The sequence below is a fragment of the Haemaphysalis longicornis genome, unplaced genomic scaffold (assembly GCF_048455015.1).
Source record: "Haemaphysalis longicornis isolate Haplotype H1 unplaced genomic scaffold, Haemaphysalis longicornis Haplotype H1 scaffold_6, whole genome shotgun sequence".
NCBI lineage: Eukaryota > Metazoa > Arthropoda > Arachnida > Ixodida > Ixodidae > Haemaphysalis > Haemaphysalis longicornis.
Window position 1 is genome coordinate 156,796,462 of NW_027526407.1, and position 20,907 is coordinate 156,817,368.

Consider the following 20,907-nt stretch of genomic DNA (forward strand, 5'->3'; position numbering starts at 1 on the left):
TTGTCACTGCTATAGGTTTCGCTGTCTACAAGACAGCCCAGTTCATCCCGCTGTGAATGAAGAGCACGATGACGATGAAGTGGACCCTTCCGTTCTGTGCCGTACATCTCCTGAGAAAAACAGTAGCAAAAACAGCGCAATGCACGAATCCAAGGAAGAACAACAGGAAAGTGAAGAACAACAGGACAGCGCTTCGTCCTGTTCTTCCTTTGTCCCATCATTTACGCTGTTTTTGCTATTCTTGAATATGTACCAACCAGCCCAAATTTTTACCTGGTTGAAGTCCTCCGAAACGCCTCGCATCGCTGATTCACCACACGTGCCACACTCTTGGTGCTTAGCCGGCAAACGAGCTCCAATGGTGTCTGAACACTCGATGCCCTTTGCACATCGGGCATGGCAAAGCAGGGCGACGTACAGGCTTGTTTGCTCGGGCATGTTTTTCACGCGTGAAACTCCTGTCATCTGCAATGATTTAAGCTGACACTGCGCCGTATACATGTGAACATGCACGTTTAAGTTGTCGCCACTCTTGCAGTGTACAGTCAGCCAAATCGTTAACTATCGTGCGCGAGCTGCGAATTTTCAGTCTTATGACTCTCTTGTTTATAGGAAGGAATGGCCTAGCAGACAATCTGCCAGTTTGCAACTTGGCTTCCGTCAAACGCCGCTGACGCACGAAACGTCCCCGCTCGCGAACGCTAGTTAAAGATTTGGCCGACAGTACATCAAGCCGTTTGGGATGGCGAAAGCACCACGTTCAAGCGTACGAGCGGCACCAGATCGGGAAGAAAGAAAAAAATCAGATGTAAACCGCATTCCGCGAAAGGACACTTTTGATTTCTCCAGAAGGTACCTCGTAGTCCGACTCGCTGGCAACGTTTGTGCCCCCCTCCCAATTTTCGTTACCAAGTCTCCGCAGTGCACATCGGAAGCGCGCGCTTGTTTGAGCGAGTATATCACGCGCAGTCCGGAAGTGCATGACCAGCTGCCCTGCCATCAGAGGTGTCCACCAGAGCGTAGGCCACTGTCCGGGGAGCTAGCACTCCTCCTCCCAGCAAGCACTTGGGGGTCTTCGGGAGGGGTGTAAAGAAGCAGAAGCGGCTCCCTCAGGCGCTGCTCTGGCGGCGGCGGCTGTAGCGCCACACGCGGAAGTTGAAGGTGGCCGCGAAGAGCGTCCAGGCGAGGCAGGGCAGCATCAGCTTGGCGGCCCGCTGGCTGATGGGGAAGTAGAGGCGCGCCAGCAGCGCCATCACGCCGCACAGGAGGCCCATGTCCACCAGGGCCTGCAGCAGAGAGCGCAGGACAGGCAGTGGCTAAGGAAGAGTGGAAGGCTAACGATGACATACGGAAAGAACAGTGGGGAATCCAAGAAAGAGGCAAGGCAGATGAAAACGAATAAATGGAGAGCTAGAACGTCGCTAGAGATGTACAGAGGCTGAGAAATTGTACGTCAGAAAGGAAACTTTCCACGATAATTCCAAGGGCAGTGCTTTTCTTTTTGAGGCTAGAGCAGGTTGCTTGCAAACTAAGATCTTTCTGGGGAAGAATACAAAAAATGATGAAGTATGCGTGGTGTATGGAAAAGAAACAAAGTATGCGGCACATAGAGTTAGAATGCGAGTCTATCCCTCCAAATCTACTTCAGGGAAATATTCGGCTTCGAGAAGCCTCAGGATTTGAGGGTAGCGCAGAGGGAGTTTGCTAAGCTTTGCTAAGTTTTGTTAGGGGTTGCGATGTTCTTGCTTTAGGCTACGCTAAGTGGTGAGGGGTGAGGCCAATGTAGCCGGGTTGTAGCCAAGTGTAGCCGCATGAGGCCAAGTGTAGCCAAATGTGTCCCGTACACTGACCGCGGATCCAAGAGGGAAACAAGCCAGGTCGATACCCAGCTCCCTTGTTTCTACAGCCTTGCACCACTAGTACGAGCTGCGCCAATATTTTTGCCTTTTATTATCCCAAAAGGACTATATTACCTTTAAAATGGTGCAATAAGAGGTACGCATACGCATGCGACCCTTGTGCTCACACTCGAACATGCTCGAAAGCCGGCTTCGCTGTTAGTACGCCCTATCTGCGCCCGTTACAGGCGGCGCACTTCTTTCGATGTCTGGCTTTTTCTGCGTTTTCGTAATTATGCGGACCTCGGCTGACAGTTGTTTTCACTTCTCCGTCGTCTTCAACCATAATCTCTGCAATCGGGACACGCCCAGTTTCTTCTTAAAATGTGGTATTTCGGATCAAAAGCCTAGAGTTTACTCAGAATAGAACGAAGTTATGTGTTGCCGGGACAGCGATAGGTTCAAATGCCGCCAGCGCGCATAAGAACGCCTGGCTTGATGTATACAGCTTGAATGTTGAAAGATGGACCAGTTTGCTACACTTGTACGTGTACTTGGAGCCAAGTACCGAGCTGCAGGAGGCAAATTACTCGGACGAACCCTCAAATCACTGTATACGCAAGAGAAAGAAGGGACAAGTAATTGATCTAGAGAACAGAGACAGCGTGGAGGCGCAGACGGGCTCCGGACACGAGCATAGAACGGTTCTTTCTTCGCACAAATAATCTGTTCCACATCCCGTTATCCTTTCTCTCCACGCAACTCCTGCGGACATAACTGCACAAAGTGAAACGACGGAGCCAGGTTTTTTTACAACCGCAAGGGTCATGGGCAAAGCCCTCATTGGTTCGCCAAGACTCACCCACTCTGCAGGTCCGTAAAAACGAAAAAAAGGCTATATAGCAGCTACCAGTAACCACTATACCAGCTACCAGTAACCACCAGCTTCCAGCTACCACCAACATTTTTTTGGTATTTTGCACAGCATGCGGTCAATCCTGCTAATTTCTGTGCTGAATATTGTTGTAGAGTACACCTTGTTTTTTGTGCTGATTTTAACGCGAAAGTGTTTTATTCCGGGATTCAGAAGATTTCACTTACGTCATATCTGTCACGAAAGTGACGCCAGTACAACGAAGCAAGCGGCCTGTAAAGCGTGCACCCCTGCACACAGGATCTTCTTGCGGGGAAGCAACCTTTGTACTAAGGAGTACGTTATACTTCGGGTTGTTCGTCTTCGCGTTTTATATTTTAACACGAAAGTGTTTTATGCCGGGATTCACCAAGCTTCACTCACGTCGTATGCGTTATTGAAAGGACGCCAGTACACCTTTGCCGAAGCGACCCTTCAGCAGGATGTCGCTCGCCAAGCACACCCACAAGACAGCCGCGGACCAGCAAATCATGCACAGCTTCAGATTTCGCTTCATATTCACTTTCGTGTTTCACCGATTCCTGACAGAGGAATCAACCAGTTTTTTTTTTCAACTTGGCCTCGCTGCAACATCTCATATAATATTCTACTGGGCGAATCTCTGTCCGACGAAAGCCATTCCACGGATCTAAACGCGTCTGTTATCGGTGCAGTTATTGCTAGGTTAGTCGCCATGTTAAAGGAGTTTGTGGCGTGCTCTCAGGAAGAGTCCGGCACAGCCCAGGCTGTAGACGAGGCAAGCCACAAGCATGCTCTATCGCTGAGCGCGCATATGTGACCCACATATGATCTCGGGGACGCGTAGCCAGCTTTGCGCACTTCGCGGTCGCCAGGCTTGCAAAACATTTGTTGGAAGCGCCGCTCGCTGGGAAAGTACCCAACATGGGAACGCAAAAATACCTCTGGTTGCTTCTGCGGGTCCTGAACCGAAATTCAGGAAGGGAACCGCTAGAACACATTCGGCAAGTCGACACGAAGAAAGCGTTGAAAAGATCAGGCAGAAACGCATTCTCTCCAATCTGACCAGGATTCATCCCGGTCACTGGACTCTCAAATTCGTGAAAGCCTGATCAATTCAACTACGGAGCAGCGGCCTGTCCTGCTACTATCTCGATCTCGGAGTCCCTCAAGGCTCCATTTTGGGCCCCCGCTCTTTAACGTTGTCGTTGCTGCTACGCCGTGAGCGGACGGATGGCGTCACAAACCAGAAGCGACACGCATGGCGTCGTGCTGCCGAAGCACCCGCTCAACGCGAGCGCGCGCCCGGAAGGTGTTGGCGTCAAGGAACGTAGTTCCCTTACAAAGCAGAGCGATACAAGAACGCGGGGCTCTGCATAATGCGACGCCTTGCTTTCGGCAAACAGCAGTGCACCTACCACGGCGTACTTCTGGCGGGAATAGAAGAACGGTGGCCACGCCCAGTTGTGGCACAGTCCCACCGCGAAGACGGCCACGCATGGCCTGGCAGGTCCCTCGAGGCCTCGGCCCTCGCGGAACACCAGGAAGGCCGCGTAGCCCATGGCGCTGTTGAACAGCGCCCACAGCGCCACCTGGCCGCCGCTGCCCGGGTAGACACGCGCAGCCGGACACCGCTGCGGAAAAAAGGACAAGCGACACAACCGCAGTCGGGTAACGGACATGAATGAACGAGTCGGCACAGTGCAAGAGGAAGGCATACTGGCTTAAACACACAACTATGAAGAACAATTATGCGTGGAAATGTATGGACAGTGGTGTGCCAGAGATAGCCCGGCGTAGTAGAAGTTGCAATACGCAGATCGGGCGACCCAGAAGCAAACGTCACCGCGCAAATACAAATTTTATGTTTTGGTGCAAAGACGCCACCCTGGACTACGACGAGGCCACCACGGCCGAAATCGAACACGTGTCCTCGGTCTCAGTAGCGCTTTGAGGCGCCGCACTGAGCCACTGCGGTGGTACCACTGAGCTCCACTTCAGCTTAGTGGTGCCACCGGGGAGAGTGAAACTCCAAAGCAACGCCCGCATTCTCAGTACCGACAAAACCGAAGTAGCATTGCCGAATGACAACTAAATTTGGCACACCATGCACCTTGGACTAGCCCGCCACAGCCCCATAAATCAGTTAAAACGGACAGATTCGTGTTTGGGTACAGGCGCAATTATCCAATATAGCGCTTCCCGCCGATGCTTAAATACGAGGCGCACAGGACATAACTGCTACAAGAATGTCAAGCCGCAGAGATTCTGCTTGTTGTCATCGGTGCTCCTGTGTTAAGATTCCAAAAAGGCGATGGTCATCGGCCGCGCGAAAGAAAATGTGCAAAAGTGGCAGACGATAACGATACTCCCTAATGCGGAACTTGAGCATAGCTGCCTAATGTTTCGACTGTGCAAAATATGTTGAGGCAAAGAATTTCAGATATGCATATAATATATGGCTGCAGACTACTTTTATTCTTCACACGTTACTCCTTGAATAAACACTCCTTTCCCAGTTCTTGACTGCCATAAAGGAAGCCTTCTGGCCGAAGAAATGGACGGATATATGTCAGACTTGCTGCACCACCACGGGGTCTATGTGTGCACGTATTTCGCGAGGTGGTGACAGCCTTTGGAGGCGTTACGAGGGAGACGAACGGGATGTTCTCGCACACACCTGTTAATCGTGATACCAACCTTAAAGTCCTCCACTACTAACATCGGTGTAGATCGACGGGCGGTTAATTAAAGGTGCAGGAAGGGCGCTATGTCTTTGGCGAGGCAGTTTTACATTGGCGAAGGCACCCCGTACCGAGCTTCGTCGTCTCCGTCATGAAGTGGTAGCGTGGTGAACGAGCGGCGAGCAGGAGAGCTGCCTCAGTGCTGACGGCAAAGAGCCGAGAGCAAAACTTAACGGGTTTAGTGTTTGGCAAGTTATGATACAGCAAACAGCACCCTTGCGGGATTACAGCATAAAAGTGGCAGAGCAACGCTCTTTACAGAAGTCAGGAGTGTTCTGACACAGGTAGCCAAAAGGGTGGAATTAAAACACAGAAGCGCCAACAGTTCACAGCTTTCCAGCGTTCTGCGAACTTCCCGAACGAAGTAAAAAATTCACGCATCTCCACGAAGTGAATCATGACGAGTGGACGAAGCACTAGAGATCGTTCTTACCGTAAATCACCCGTGGCATCGCCCACTCGCGCATGTAAATGAATGACAACGCGTGTGTGCACCTGGCACACAGGGTTCATTAAGACGCTGTCGTAGATGAGAATTCCTCGAGCGCTGTTTGATTTGAGGCGCTCCATTGGGTTGAGCACTCCAAGCTTCCAGAAAACCAGCGTGCTGTTGGGAATGACCTTCCCAGCGCTGTCTGCGGGGTTGTGACTCGCATCCAGCTCGTCACCGATGTTGGGAATCAGTCATCCCGACGCTGTCTCCGCTGTAGGGACTTCGCCCTCTCACCGGCGCCTCCACGCTTGCGACTGGCCATCCGAGCGCAGTCACCGGTGTATCGACGTTGCCTTGCTCCGTCCGCTATCGACGCGGCGCAGAGCAGAGCGATGAAGTCCTCGAGCCGACGAAAACTTGAAGTAACATTTATATACAGTATGTACAAGGTAAGCAAACGTTACATGACTCGCACAAAGGCGACAGCACTCGGTGCCTCCGAAAAGTGCCGCCGGAGAGAAGCCGCCGAGGAAAGCCGACGATGAGAGCCTCCGGGCTTGTTTTATACCACGGGAAGTTCGTTGTGGCCCCGACAAGTTCGAATAGCTCCAATCAGGGCTCTCGCTGCCTGAAGTTTGAATTCCGACGAATGGTAGCGAAGTGGTGAGTCAGCTGCGCCGCCAATGGGGAAAGGGAGGGCGACACCCACGCCGTCTCCGTGATCTCGCCTCCAAGCGTAGCAACATGCCCTTATTTGGTCGTTCCCAGATGTGGGATTCGGCCGCGCCACCGCGACGAAAGGGAGAGGCACGTTGGCGGTTTGATCTGGTTTGGACGAGGCGTGACTCAGCCTCGCTGTCAGCGCGTCGCCTCGTGCAACGCATTTGGGCCAGTTGCTCTGGCACAACAGTGCTGCGCGCGTATAGTATACGCTCAATTCTGAAGTACGCCACCTTGGTCTAGGACCCGAACATTAAAATTCTGATGACAAATTTGAGACAATTCAAAATCCGGCTGTGCGCTTCATTACTAACTCGTATACTTGTGATGTCATCGTTACAAGTTTGATACGCTGTGTCTCATGGAACTCTCTAAAACTCCAGTGTTGCGTCTTAAAATAGATTGTATCAGAGGAGGTAGCAAAGAACCAACGTCACTACCTTCGCCCTGCACGTATACATCCAAACGAAGGGATAATAGCGACAAAATTGGTGAATTGTCATGGCGCATATCCACATTCCAAACATTTTTTGTAACGATTCTATTGAAGGCAGAAATGCCAGCCACGGTAGCGTTATTTCCGTTCCGTGTGAAATTTTCTCCGCTGCGTTTTGGTAGCATTTGCGTGCAAGGGCTACATGACTTGTAGCTGTTTCCGTTGAGTTTGCGGCAGTAACCTAAAATTCTCGCTGGTGGTCGTGTATCCTGGTGTTTACGCCAAACATTGTATCTTTCTTCTTTGTTTTGGCGTCCAGTTTTAGAATAGTTGTGTTTATAGATGTGTAATAGGAGCCAACGTCAATGCTGTCGGGCTAATGTGGGTATTTTATTCACAAAATAACAATAAATAAATAAATAAATAAATAAATAAATAAATAAATAAATAAATACATAAGCATTACATTTTAGTGTTCGTTCCGACCAAAAGTATTGTTTTAAACCACGAAAATATTTTATTCCCGGATACACAAAGATTTCGCTGACGTCATATCTGTCACGGAAGTGTCGCCAGCACAACGAAGCAAGCGGCCTGTAAAGGGTGCACCCCTGCACACAGTGTCTTCTTGCGGGGAAGCAACTTTTAGCACTAAGACCACGTTATACTTAGGGCTATTCGTTTTCGGGTTTTATATTTTAACAAGAAAGTATTTTACACCGCGATACCAGAAGATTTCACTGACGTCATATCCGCCCCGGAATTGACGCCAGTACACCTTTGCCGAAGGGTCCCGCCGGCAAGAAGTCACTCGTCCAGCACACCGACAAGACAGCCGCCGACCCGCAAATCATGCTTAGCTGCAGATTTCGCTGCACATTTCACTTTCGGGTTTTGATTATTCCTATGACAGAGGAATCAGCCACAGTTTTTTTGTTGGTTTTTCGGTTCCGGTTTTAGTTTCGTTCCGACACCCTGGTTGCGGTATCTGCGAATAAGCGCACGACCGGGCGAGAGCGGAGGCGCGATCTCTCCTCCGGTCTATCCCAGCCGTGTTCAGAGGCGCGCACCTCTAGATTCTGGCGTCAGCGGCGCTGACGCATGCGCAGCATTTCGATTGTCTCGAGCAGTGATCGCGTCATCATGGAACGCACGACGGCACGCCCTAGACTGGCGTCATCTCGCAGTGCATCGGAACCGCTGAGAATGTCTCGCGCGGTCTCTGCATACCGCCCTCTCCTTCACACTTTCGCAATACTTTCAACCCCGCTTTCCTGCTCGCTCTCGTCTTCTGTCTGCGGTGTCCTCTTCGTTCGCTGGCGAACGGCGACGCCAAACCACAGGAGTGGGCGCTTAAAGGAGCCATGAAGACAAAACACAAGTTTGGTTCATTCAAAAAATTGCCTGGTTAGAATCAACTGACACCACTCTTATCGTAAGCTGAAATAAGCTATAAAATTAGAAAAAAAGGGAATGGACACGTGGGCCACTAGCTCAGTTCCCGCAAACGAACCTATGATGTCATACCAGCCAGCTTTGCGATTGGCGGAGTCCGGCGAAAGCAAACGCAAGTTAGGCACAGCTTATAAACTTGGCGAAAGGGCGATTTGCGCTTAAATTTAGGTCACATTCTTTTTAAAGCACTGAGAATGGTGGGACCGACAGTGGAAGTTACAAAACACACTAAACAGAAATACCGGTAGTGCGCGAACTATGCTTGGTTTAGCTGCACAGGACTGCGGGCTTTGGTGTAGCCTTAGACACTGGCCGATTCACGCAAGCAACGGTGTCTTACGTGACCATATTTGTCGAGTGAGCAGTCTGTTTCACGAAACGATTATTTTCTCCCTGAACAAAAACAAGCCAGGTTCAAATACGGTCAAAAATAAACCAGAGGCAGAAAACGGCTTGCCACAGTACGGGGGCGCCATCTAGGTTCATCAACGGTAAACAAGGTTTTCCAATCGGCTGCAGAGCGGTTGGTTTCTGTGATGTCATTGCGGACCACGAAAACACAAGATTTAGCGGGAAAATCAATATTTTAACGTAAATTGAATAATTTATCAGTGACTAAAACATCGTTTGCATCCGGACAAGCGCTGGATACATTATAAAACACGAAATCTTTCGAATAAAACAAACTTGTATTTTGTCTTCATGGCTCCTTTAAGAGCTCCGCTCTTAAAGAAGATTCAGAGACCTTCGCCACTAGGATAACAGAAAATTGTAAAACCGTAGGTGGCCCGCACAGATAGCGAGGTAGACATGCTCACACACGCCGAGTGGAGGTGATGGGACGGGTATCCGGGGGGTTTAGGGATGGGCTCGCATCTCCCGGTACCTAGATTCATTCCCACTTTTCCATCATAAGTTCGAACCTTTGCCGCACGTTTTCGGAAGGTGTGACCACTGCTACTGGTCACCGACGGAGGAATGTCCACCATAGACGGAATGTGTAAAGCTCGCGTCGAAATGGCCGGACATATCCCTGTCTTGTTCACCGTCTTAGACGCATGCTGTTATGGAATTATACACGGATTTGACTTTCTTACTGACCACCTTAATGCAACCTTAATTGACTGCGCCACTGGTGTTCTACGTCTTCCAACAGCTTTTGAGGATGACGCCAAGCCTTATAACCGGCTGTGCTAAACACATAGCCGATAGTTTTCTTTATACGTCACACGTGCCGGATTCGGACAGTGTACTTAATTAAGGCAAGCGGTTTACCGTCATTCGATATATTGTTTAAACAAATCGTCGTGCTCCTGGTGTACCGATTACCGAACTCCCAATGTTAAACCTATACCTCTGCGGCACATACCTCGCTATATGGCGCCAAGGGTCCGTGCCCATTATGGAATGGCTGCAAGGCCATATTATGTACCTGCTATCTTCAACGAATTGCCTGACGAATTGTTGTCTTCAACTATGCGGAAACAGTTGCGTGCTGCTATTCTAGCATAAATTAGAATTCTGCGGAAGTATGTATGTTTGTGCGGTGACAATTTGTTATTTCTTTGTTCTCTAATTTGCTTATTGGGGATGAGAAAAATGCCACCCATGTGGCTAGAATCCATGTTGATTTATTGTATTTTTGTTTGTTTCTTTTCGTCTTTTCTGTTTGTCTGTTTTTCTTTGCTTTCCTTTTTTGCTCTATTTTATTTTTTTTATTCTCTTTTTGTTGGTTTGTTTGTCTTTTTATTACCTCTCTATTCAGTCATCGCTGCCAATGAGCGCTTTTTACAGAAGTGAAGGCCGTTGCTGCCGGGCGACGCTGCGCAAGCCCACCTGTAGGCTTTGGCAGGCCCATTTTACCTCTGTATGTACTCATGAATAATAAATTTGATTTGGTTTTAAAAAATTCCCCCGCATTTCCCCGAGGAGGAGAATGTGAAAGTGCGAATGCACGGTTGTCGGCCCGCTTGCGGCGCTTGCGCTCGGCCCCCGCAGCCCACCGCCTCGCCGCCTTCTCTTCCATCTCTTCCATCGGGTTTGTAGTATCACGTGTACACCACGCAGTTATCAAGCCGCTATAACGCCGCTGAGTCGCCAACGCACGCCGCTGACGACGTAGTTTGAGTGCGTTAAAGATATAAGGCGCGTTCTGACACCGATATCAGCGCCGCGTCCGTGGCTTATTCGGTAGAGCGTCGGGCTGCGGCCCGCAAAGTCCTCGGATCGAAACCTGGCGCCGGATGCTGTTTCTTTCTTAAATATAGAGGAGCACTGCGGACGCCGCCGCCGGCGGTGGATGGTTTGGGGTCGCTTATAAAGAGCATTCGCTCTTAAAAAACACGTTCGGCTGACTCCCATAACTACCACCTACACCCCCTTATGCCCGCCTTTACCAGGAGGCGATTATCTCGTTTCGCCTGCCACCGACGTGCTGGTCCTGCGCAACGTCGCATTTTCCCATGTTGTCGTGACGGGGGTTGAGAACCAAAGCAATGTGCCGTTTCTAATCTGTGGTTTCTCCGGCCGACTCCTTCCTCGTGGATTGCTTCTGCCCTTGGCAGAATGCGAGCTTTCCACTGTGAATACTGGCACCTCCTAGGACGCCACAGACGACAAGCAGGACCAGGCACGCACCCAGGATTTTTTTTCGGGGGGGGCCCAACCCAAGGTAACTTTTCTATGCAAATTATGGGAGAGGGCGATGGTACCCGCCGTTACAAGTTAAACACGTTGAACGCCAAGCGTTTACCATAAATGCGCCTAAACCTGCATACAGAAATGAAACTAAGTCTATCCGCCCTTGTGATGCAGGCGAAAAGCGAAAACACTCGTATGTTCGAGATTTCTGTGCATGTTAAAGATCCCTACGCGAAGTTTGCAAAATTAAAAGAAGAACGGCAGTAATTAAAATATTTACGGGAATAAATACGCGTACTGAACAGTAACTATACATTTCTGGAGCACCCAACACGTTATCCGCAATCGAAGTCGGCAGAAACGAAAGTGCATTAGGCACTCGAGAGTTCAGATCTCCGTGGCAAACCTCTTGCGCTTCCATATTTTTCTCCAAACAAAATCTGTGGCTACTAGTTATGAAGGAAGGAAACAAAATGCTAGGTAAATCAGAGATGTCATACGCCTAATTCCGTGTGTGATTACCCTAAACAGCTTCCGAGTTCGACGTTTAACCGTCTCTCATTCAAAGCACCCATGATTCAGGCTTGGGTAATTGCAGTATCGAGACGCACTGGACTGCAGTAAATGTAGATAAAAAAACGGTGGCAAGCGCCAGCGCGTCAGCGCTTACCTCTGGCTGTTTTGTAAAGAACCTTAATTGTTATATCCAGGGATGCGCCTTGTCGCTTCCTCGGCGTCGCAGCGTGGCTTGTCCTGCAGGGCGGGAATGAGCTTCTCCTCTGTCCTCTCGTTCGGCCCGTTGGTGAAGTAAACTCGTTGCTCTCTGCCGACACCATGACGATACTCCGACATCGCGTGACTAAGCTATCATATGTACCCGGGGTTTTATAACCTCTCTAATACAAAGACACAGTTCGCAGTCCAATTTTGAAGCCGAAATCGCTCTCGGCCAAAAGTCTGGTTGGTGTCCGTCGAGATGTCCGGCCCGGGTTCATTTTCACCGATCGCCCACTGCACACCCGTCTCTCTCATGTTGACAAATGGCCACCTTGACTCCGTGCCCTTCCCCGCTGAAGCCCGGTGGTCTCGAGGTCTGTTCATAGGAATGCAGTTCGGGGTCCGTAAACCCACCAGTAAAGTTTGGTTCCTTATTGAGGTGGGTAGTGTCGTCGTGGAGGATGGTGAAGAACCCGATGATGAGACGAGGCAAGTAGATGATGAAGAAAAAGTCTGTTTACACTTATTTACAAGAGACGACGAAGCATGAACATAAGCTAACACAAGACAATGAAAACTGCATTACAATTAAAAGGTGCCGCAGCGCACAAAAAGGGTATCGGGGCATGATCCCAGATTGTTGCCCGGGGGCCAAAACGGGTGCCGAGTCGCCGCGTGGTTGGCGAGAAATTCGCGGGGCTCTGGCGCCCAAAAACTGCCACGAGAGCAAGTCTTGATGCGACCGCTCTTGGCCGCAGCTCCGGACAAACTAAGCGAAATTGCGCATGCAGTCGCAAGCGAAGCAGCCTCCACACAGCAACACACGTACCAATTAGGATTTTGACCCCCGCTCCCCCCTGTCCGTCGCCCCAGAAAGTCGGGAGGAAACGAGCCTTCCCAAAAACCGCGTAGAAGGTCGCCGGCAAGGCCGTCTCAAAGGGCTGCCACTCCACCGACGGCTTGGGGGACACGGCAAAGCGACGAGAAGGGAGGAGGGTCATCGCCCCGACGGGGTCCACCGGCGCTGGCATTACTACACCACCGTTGTGCATAGCAGCCATTAACCAACAATGGCTGTCAATCAACAGTGCCGCTGTCACTGCCTTTAGTTGTCCAAAGCAAAGCCGCGGGTGTGGTGTCTCTTGCCGCCGTACAACTGCGATGCGCGCCTTCACTTTGTCACCCTGCCGTCGCCGGGCTTGGTAACGCTGTTGCGCTTCCTTTTTGAGCGATCCTTCTTGTCCAGACGGGCGCGCCGACTGTGGCACAAGGCTTTTGTACTCCCACGGTAGCTTTCCCTAAGCGGGCGTAATGTTAGAGGCGCCGGACGGTGGGGTCAAGCATCCCCTCGCGCCGCTCCGCTCATCGCCATCCGGTTCCAAGCCCTTCTGTCGCCTTGGCTTGTTCGGCGGCCACGGACGCTGCACACGTGCGCGAGCCGGACATTGGAAGGCATTCCGTAGAGAAACCCTACAGAGGGTTTCTCTGCGGCAAGAAGACTTCTTACCCTTCTTACCGACAAAAGCAAAAGCAGCATTTCCACGAAAACTAGTGAAAAACGCGCTGTGAGTTTGGCTCAGGGAAGGAATTCGTTGAGCCACAAACACCAGGCATGGGCGATAGTATCGGCCGTTAGCACGGCGCGCTAGGATGGAGGAATTTGTTGAATGTTTAAAGACAAAAAATTTCTTCCCCACCAAAACATATGCGACCCGAGACGCTGAAACCGCCATCTTGGCGAAACAGGCGATAAGTACTGCCGTCGAGAGAACGGAAGCACCGATTGCAGACGAACAGGGTAAAAGGGGTGCAGCGAATTGCAAGTGGCCGGCCGGCAGCAAAGCACGAAGCCAGTGTACAGCGGTACTGGCTTCCGCGTAAACGGAGCAAACATACCTCGCCTGTTTTTTTTTTTTTTATCCCACGTTGACCACCAAATGAGACATCTTTTTTTTTCTAAATGAACCTAATCCACAAACCAAAACTAAGTCAGATAAAACTGCACTGCCAAGAAAATCCCGGCAACTTTCCCCTAAAAAAATGTGGCAAATAAATAGTTGAGACGATTCCCTGCAAACGTGTACGCAGATCTTAGTTCGTGTGGAAAATGAGCCAGACCCTGCTGGATCAAAATGACCCAAATTTATTTGCCCAACGGGATTTCGCGTTTGGTGTGACGTTTCGAGCTGTTTTGTGCGTTTTTGCATGAATTTTTTTTTTTTTTTTGCTTTTGAGAGCTGGCGTATCATGAGTTCAGAGAGAAATGAGGAGATCGGCAAATGATCTGACGCCACACGTCTGCAATAACGTGCACGGAAGCGGAAGTGAACGAAATGAAACTGAGAGGTGTGATACTATCATTTTATCTCATCACCCTCGTCCTTACGGAGTAAATCTGGTTATTATTATTGTTATTACTCCCATATTTCCCATTTACGTACCTAACAAATTAGCTGCCTCTTACAAGCCATGGAAAGCCATGGAAGATGATATGAGCAGGCTTCTTGTAAAGCGTTTTAGAAATTTATGGCAAGGCAATGAAGAGCTTCATGAGTGTTTTCAGGCGTGCCCAAAAAAGTACCCTTCGGAGCCATTCATAAAGAGCTGCTAATGCTGCCAAGAGGACTCACCGGCTCTTGATGTAGAGTGTTACTGTTTTTTGAGCTCTTTTGCGTGTTTATTGCGTTTTTTGCTTAAAACTCTATCGTACCGTTCTTGAAATTTGATTCCAATAAAGTTTTCATAAGAATGCCGCACCAATTTGTCTGTATCAACTGAGTACGAGCCAAATCTGAACTTATCCTAATATTGCTCAAATTCTCCGCATAATTCTTAATTACTTGTCACTATAGACTTCCCCTAGCTGACACGTGAAACATGTCATTTAGTAGTTTTGACAGCACTGCATTTAGGTCCGGTTCCACACTTTTCGTTTTTCCCCCTCAAATTCCCCTTAGGTGGATTTGGCTCATTTCGAAAAAAAAACGCCTCAAATATCTATCAAGCCCAGGATTTGTATAGCGCCGCTTTAGAATGTGTGCGAGGGAAGAGGAGAGGTGGCGCGGGGAAGGGGGGTATGGCCCAAAAAATTTCGGGGGGGGGGGCCCGGGCCCCCCAGGCCCCCCCTCTGGGTACGTCCCTGAGCAGGACCCATCGTCGACTGCTGCTGATGACACTAATCACAGCGTTTGACCTTTTGCGATCAGTAGCTTCACTACCGTTTTGAGTCATATCAGGGCATTTTCCACTTCAACGACCGCCCTCTGGTTCAGACATCGACGGTCACTCACATCAATACGGGCGATGCGAGCCCTATTCGCCCGTCCCATGCTAATGCAGCCGAGAAGCAAGAACGTCATCGAGCCATCCTTCAGCCGATGGGCATCACCTGTAGTCTTGGATCATGGCGCTTCTGTTTTGATTGCCCATTAAAAAAAAGCGGTTACCGGCTTCCACGTATTTATGACTCCCTGAATTGTCTGCACGGCGCGTCGTATTTCTCATCCATCCATCTTAGATCTGGATACTGGCAAATCGCTACTGGATACTGGATGCTGGCAAATAGATTCGACCATCCCCGAAAATGTGTCCGCAGTTTCCAGTGTGTCGACCAGTGCAAATCAAAGCGACAACAAAGCCACTGTGGCCGCCGTTACTAATTAAGCGACAGGGCCTTTGCATATCTGCTGTTCAACTAGTTCACAGCGCAGGATGGCGTGATTTCTTTGTATGAATTTTACTTAGCTAGACCACTTCGAACATTTTATGAATGTGAGGACTGATCAACGCATTTCCAAATGACTGGAGACCGGTGCCTTCCAAAGGGGTTTGTGTTCCCCAACCCGTTTCAACGAAAAAAAAAAAACCTCAGCCGATTGCCAAAGATATGCGTGAATACTGGTGCGTGAGTAATAATGCTTTACTACGTTCTTTACTTTTCGATGAATAGACAAGTTCCGAGCGACAAAGGAAAACTTACAATCAACGCCGGCTTTCATGGCTCGAGTTTGTAGGTGTACGAATAGTTTGGTTACAACAAAACAAGATGCGATTAAATGCCATAAAGACAACCTATATAATTTTCCGCCCAATCAATAAGCCCTTAAACGAAAATATAAATCTCAAATACGAAGGTCATGTTATTTCACGGGTACATGAATAAATATTCTTTGGTGTTTGGTTCCAAGAACAGTTAAACTGGTCAGTACACGTAATTCATATAGTTACGACTCTGGCACGAACAGTTGGATGCCTTTATAAAATATCACACTCAATACCGCTATGGTTAAAAAGAAACCTGTATGATTCTCCATTCTATTCAAAACTATTTTGCAAAAAAGAAACCAACGGCAAGAACACGCAGGACAAGAGAAGGAGGGACACAAACACAACGCTGGAATACCAACTGATTTAATCGGGAAAAAAACGATACACTTATATGCAAAACCACGCGCACGCGCACACCTTGACAGCATGAAGAAACAACTTTATACACCTAGGAAGTGAAATTCTTTATCTGTTAGAACCACCGAAGGAACGCTGACACATGTCTTCTTGTTATTTCTTATAAAAAACGCCTCAAGTAACTCACGCTCACGTCTTGATTTGCCCCTCGCCACAGTTACGGCATGGTGAAATTTTGGAACACAATCCTGGCAGCTTTTTGTATGTAAAGCTAAATTGCTACCCGTGCCCGAACTCAAGGTTGCTCGGTGCTGCCTCAATCTTTCATTAATGCACCCGCCCGTTTGTCCAATATATATTTTTCCGCAGGACAGTGGGACGGAGTAAACAACACCCACCGTGCACGACGTAAACTTTGTTTGGTGGTAAGTCTTGCAAGGGTCGCCTTTCCGATGGCCCCCAGTAATTTGGGAACACAGCCCAGAAAGTTTTCGTGGTGCTGAAAATACCAGGGTGACACCAAACCTTTGCGCTACTTTTTAAAGTCCATGCGATGTCCTGTGGAAGTAGGGAATCACTTCCACCTTTTTTCTCGCATTCTTCTTTGGGCAGCAAGACTTTCCAGGAGGCTTGTTTAATTTCCTACTCAAAGATTCCCCAACCGCCAGAAACATATGAGAGGGAAAACCAGACGCTTTCAGGCGTTTTACTTGTTCTTCAAGGCTCACCTGCATGACATGCGGGCAACTTTTGTTCAGGGCGTTCAGAAAACACAAGGGAATTACTGGGGGCCATCGGAAAAGCGACCCTTGCAAGACTAACCACCAAACAAAGTTTACGTCGTGCGCGGTGGGTGTTGTTTACTCCGTCCCACTGTCCTGCGGAAAAATATATATTGGACAAACGGGCGGGTGCATTAATGAAAGATTGAGGCAGCACCGAGCAACCTTGAGTTCGGGCACGGGTAGCAATTTAGCTTTACATACAAAAAGCTACCAGGATTGTGTTCCAAAATTTCACCATGCCGTAACTGTGGGGAGGGGCAAATCAAGACGTGAGCGTGAGTTACTTGAGGCGTTTTTTATAAGAAATAACAAGAAGACATGTGTCAGCGTTCCTTCGGTGGTTCTAACAGATAAAGAATTTCACATCCTAGCTGTATAAAGTTGTTTCTACATGCTGTCAAGGTGTGCGCGTGCGCGTGCGCGTGGTTTTGCATATAAGTGTATCGTTTTTTTTTTCCGATTAAATCAGTTGGTAGTACAGCGTTTTGTTTGTGTCCCTCCTTCTCTTGTCCTGCGTGTTCTTGCCGCTGGTTTCTTTTTTGCAACATTATGAACCAACAAGCCCAGTATTTCACTCTATTGAACTCTTATTCAAAACTAACGTACGGAATCTTGGTGTGGGGAACAACTCACGAAATAATTACAATAAGCTTGTTGTCCTGCAAAAAAAGATATTACGGCGCTTCAAAAATTTTCAAGGGAAATTCCAAGATCTGCCAACTTCACCTTTGTTTTCAAAACACTCAATACTTAGAGATGACCAGCTGCATTACTCTAGACTTGTCCAGATGCTACACAAAAACAAGTTATACGTAGATGGCGACGGAGAAACACGTCACTACTGTGTACGGCGACCAATAAGATGTACACCTAAAACTAGGACTAACTACGGCAAACAATCGGCCACCTATCAAGTACCCATGTCTTGAACATCCTAGCGGATAATTTAAAATTTAACACTCGTGCAAAAGTATTTAAGACTGAAACCAAGGTGATGTTTAGAGAAAAGAAAGTGAGATGGCAATCACTAGCCAGGTCTCATTCTAAGGAATTTAAACTGTATTGTGTGTAGACGTTATTTTTTTAATGTGTCGTGTTCTATTGTATCTGCTAGTAACAGGTATTGCAGAAAAAAAGTTTTATGCACAGTGTATTACTTGTGATTCTCATTATTGGAAACGCACGATTTTTGTATTTTTCTTAATTTATTTATGTTTTCTCTCGGCATTGGTGGAAGTTATTGCTAAGCACGCATATTTCATTGAAGCGTGTCCTTTGCTGCGAACTCCAGAGGGTCAGGAGCCCTCGTCAGGCACTCAATTCCTTTACCTCCTGCCCCGTCAGCAGGCATTGTAACACCGTCGGCTGAAAAATAGTCTTCTTCTTCAAATGAGTGAAGCGCATGTTTTTATCAACCTAATATAATCGGCTGCTTAGTGACCGCTTCAATGATGTTAAGTACGCTGTTAAGCGACATATATACCGGGTGTTCAAAATTAAGTTTTATTTTTTTCTTAAAATTAGGCTCTGGGCGGCACGCGAAGACCACCTGTGGAAATTATGTGGCCAGGGGCCACAGAGTGAGATAATTATCGCTGCCAGCAGCCCAATTAACTAAACTTGAAAAAATTAACTTTTTGTTGACTGCAGTAAGTGGGTATGTTTGTATTGAAAAGTCAGAGGCGGTCGTGTTTCCACGCAGCATTAGTTGGAAGAATTCTAGCGTGTCTGTGCCCCGAGATATCCGTAGTTCTTTTCTTTTTTGAATGCTGGAAATGACCAAGAGCGCGCGGGCCACTTCAGTTCGGGCATTTTAAGAGGTAGTTGTCGCTTTCGCAACGTCTGGCAAATGCCGCGGCAAGCTCGATCAGTGCCACAACCTAGTTCTGACACGTGAAACTCCGCCTCGTAGCGAGGACGACACGAACACATCTGCGAACAAAAGCTGCTTCATCGCCTCCAGCAGGCTGGAATGATGTCGGTGGCTTTATTTTAGATAGGGAGGGTCTCTTGCTCGGGGGTATGTCCCGCGGCGTAGGCGTCCGCACTCACACTACGCATGCGCAACTCTCCTCCTTCCCGCTCTCCAACAGCTGCGCGTTACTCTCTCCACTTCTCTCCTACCACCTGCTTGCGCTTCTGCTGCGTTCTCGCTTCTACTGTCGGGCGCATGCGCTACTCTCCTCCTCTAGTCTCCTCTCCTTCAAGTGTGAAAATAAAGCGGGTAGAGCGCTGCGCGAGTTCAGTGCAGCGCTTGCTTCGGTTGACTCCGTTGATGCTTCCGATGAAGTGTGATGGAAGCAACAGTCCTGTGAGTGAGTGGGCTGACGGAAGCATGCGACCAAACACTAATAGCAACGTTACGTCCGCTCAAGACAAAGCTGCGAAGCGAAGGGCACGCGACGCTGAACGCAAACGCTTGAAGCGAGCGCCAGACCCTGAACTTCGTCAGCGCGAAGCAGCTTCGAAGCGTCAACGTCGAGCAGCGGATCCTGAGCTTCGGCAACGTCAAGCAGCGTCGGTTCGAGAACGTCGAGCGGCGGTACCAGAACTTCGACAATTTTCCCCATACCCAACCACTAACACAACGGAACGCAACGGAACCCTCCGATGCTCCGCATCCTACTCAGGGTTCCCCTCGGGAAGATGGGGTAATTTTTTCTCACTACCCTTCTTTCATTGTACTCTAAAAAGGCCGTGCACTGGTTGCATTCGCTAAACGAATTCGACTTCTCGTTGAGCAGTTTTCGATTTCACGGTGAGCAGGATGTCGTTGACTCAGTGTGGATGGCGGACAAGAAGGGTGCCTACCTGGGCCAGCTCGTCGTGCTTGGTCTTGATGATGTAGAGCCCCGCCAGACCACCCACGTTGGGCAGGAGCACCCAGCTGACAGCCTGGGAGTTGTCCATCGTCGCTGGTCCCGTCTGCGACCACAGCAGGGCGTGGCTGTACCTGGCCCCTACACGCTCCCCTATGGCTGCACCCGTCGCCTGACCATCTCTCCAGCTGCAGATCGCACTGAGTAATTTGAGGCGCTAAACAACGGGGACCAGAAGAAACACGTAGATACAGACAAGGCGCCACTTCCAACTTAACTTTATTAGTAAGAAACGCTAGGTTAAATACACTGTTCTGACGTGATGAAAACGTCACACCAACAACGCGTGCAAACCTACACGTGTGCATCTAAGAAATCGAGTTCTTTGAGTGATAATGCAACTGACGGTGTAATGATGCACTTGTTTCCCGCCTTATGAAATGAAGTACGCCTCCACAATCTCTCTTTCTTACCTATCTCTGACCCATTTTAAAAACGCCAAGAAAGCGGCAATCGAGCTCCAAGAAAGAAGGCGAATTATACACGGAATGCACCATGGGAGTTGTCTACAAGATTCCCATGAGTTGTAACAAGTGTTATATTAGCTAAGCAGGCAGATGTTTCAACGACAGGGCGCGCGAGCACTGTTGGGCGGTAAAGAACAACGCTGGGGGCCACATGGCAGAGCACGGCAAAAGGTGCACTCTGCAGGGTACAAACTGCACTCCGCTCTTCAAACAGGCCATGCTTTTAAAATGGCTCAGAGACAGGCAAGAAAGAGATATTGTGGAGGCGTACTTGATTCATAAGGCGGAAAACAGGTGCATCAGTGCACCGTCGGTCGCATTATCACTCAAAGAGCTCGAGTTCTTAGATGAACACGTGTAGGTTTGCACACGTTGTTGGTGTGACGTTTTCATGACGTCAGAACAGTGTATTTAACCGAGGGTTTTTCACTAATAAAGTTTAGTTGGAAGCGGCGCCTTGTCTGTGTCGACGTGTTTCTTCTGGTCCCCGTTGTTTA

At 49.0% G+C, this 20,907-nt stretch overlaps 1 protein-coding gene across 1 annotated transcript; it reads right to left on the reverse strand.

Annotated features, from left to right (window-relative positions):
* Positions 1-1,109: 1,109 nt before the first annotated feature.
* On the reverse strand, positions 1,110-19,974 carry LOC144143336 (translocator protein-like). Its single transcript, XM_077675105.1, has 3 exons — positions 19,876-19,974; positions 4,149-4,364; positions 1,110-1,286 (listed from the first exon to the last, which is right to left on the reverse strand). Exons 1-3 carry the CDS (start codon positions 19,972-19,974, stop codon positions 1,110-1,112), a joined length of 492 nt encoding a protein of 163 aa, XP_077531231.1.
* Between the last annotated feature and the right edge of the window lie 933 nt (positions 19,975-20,907).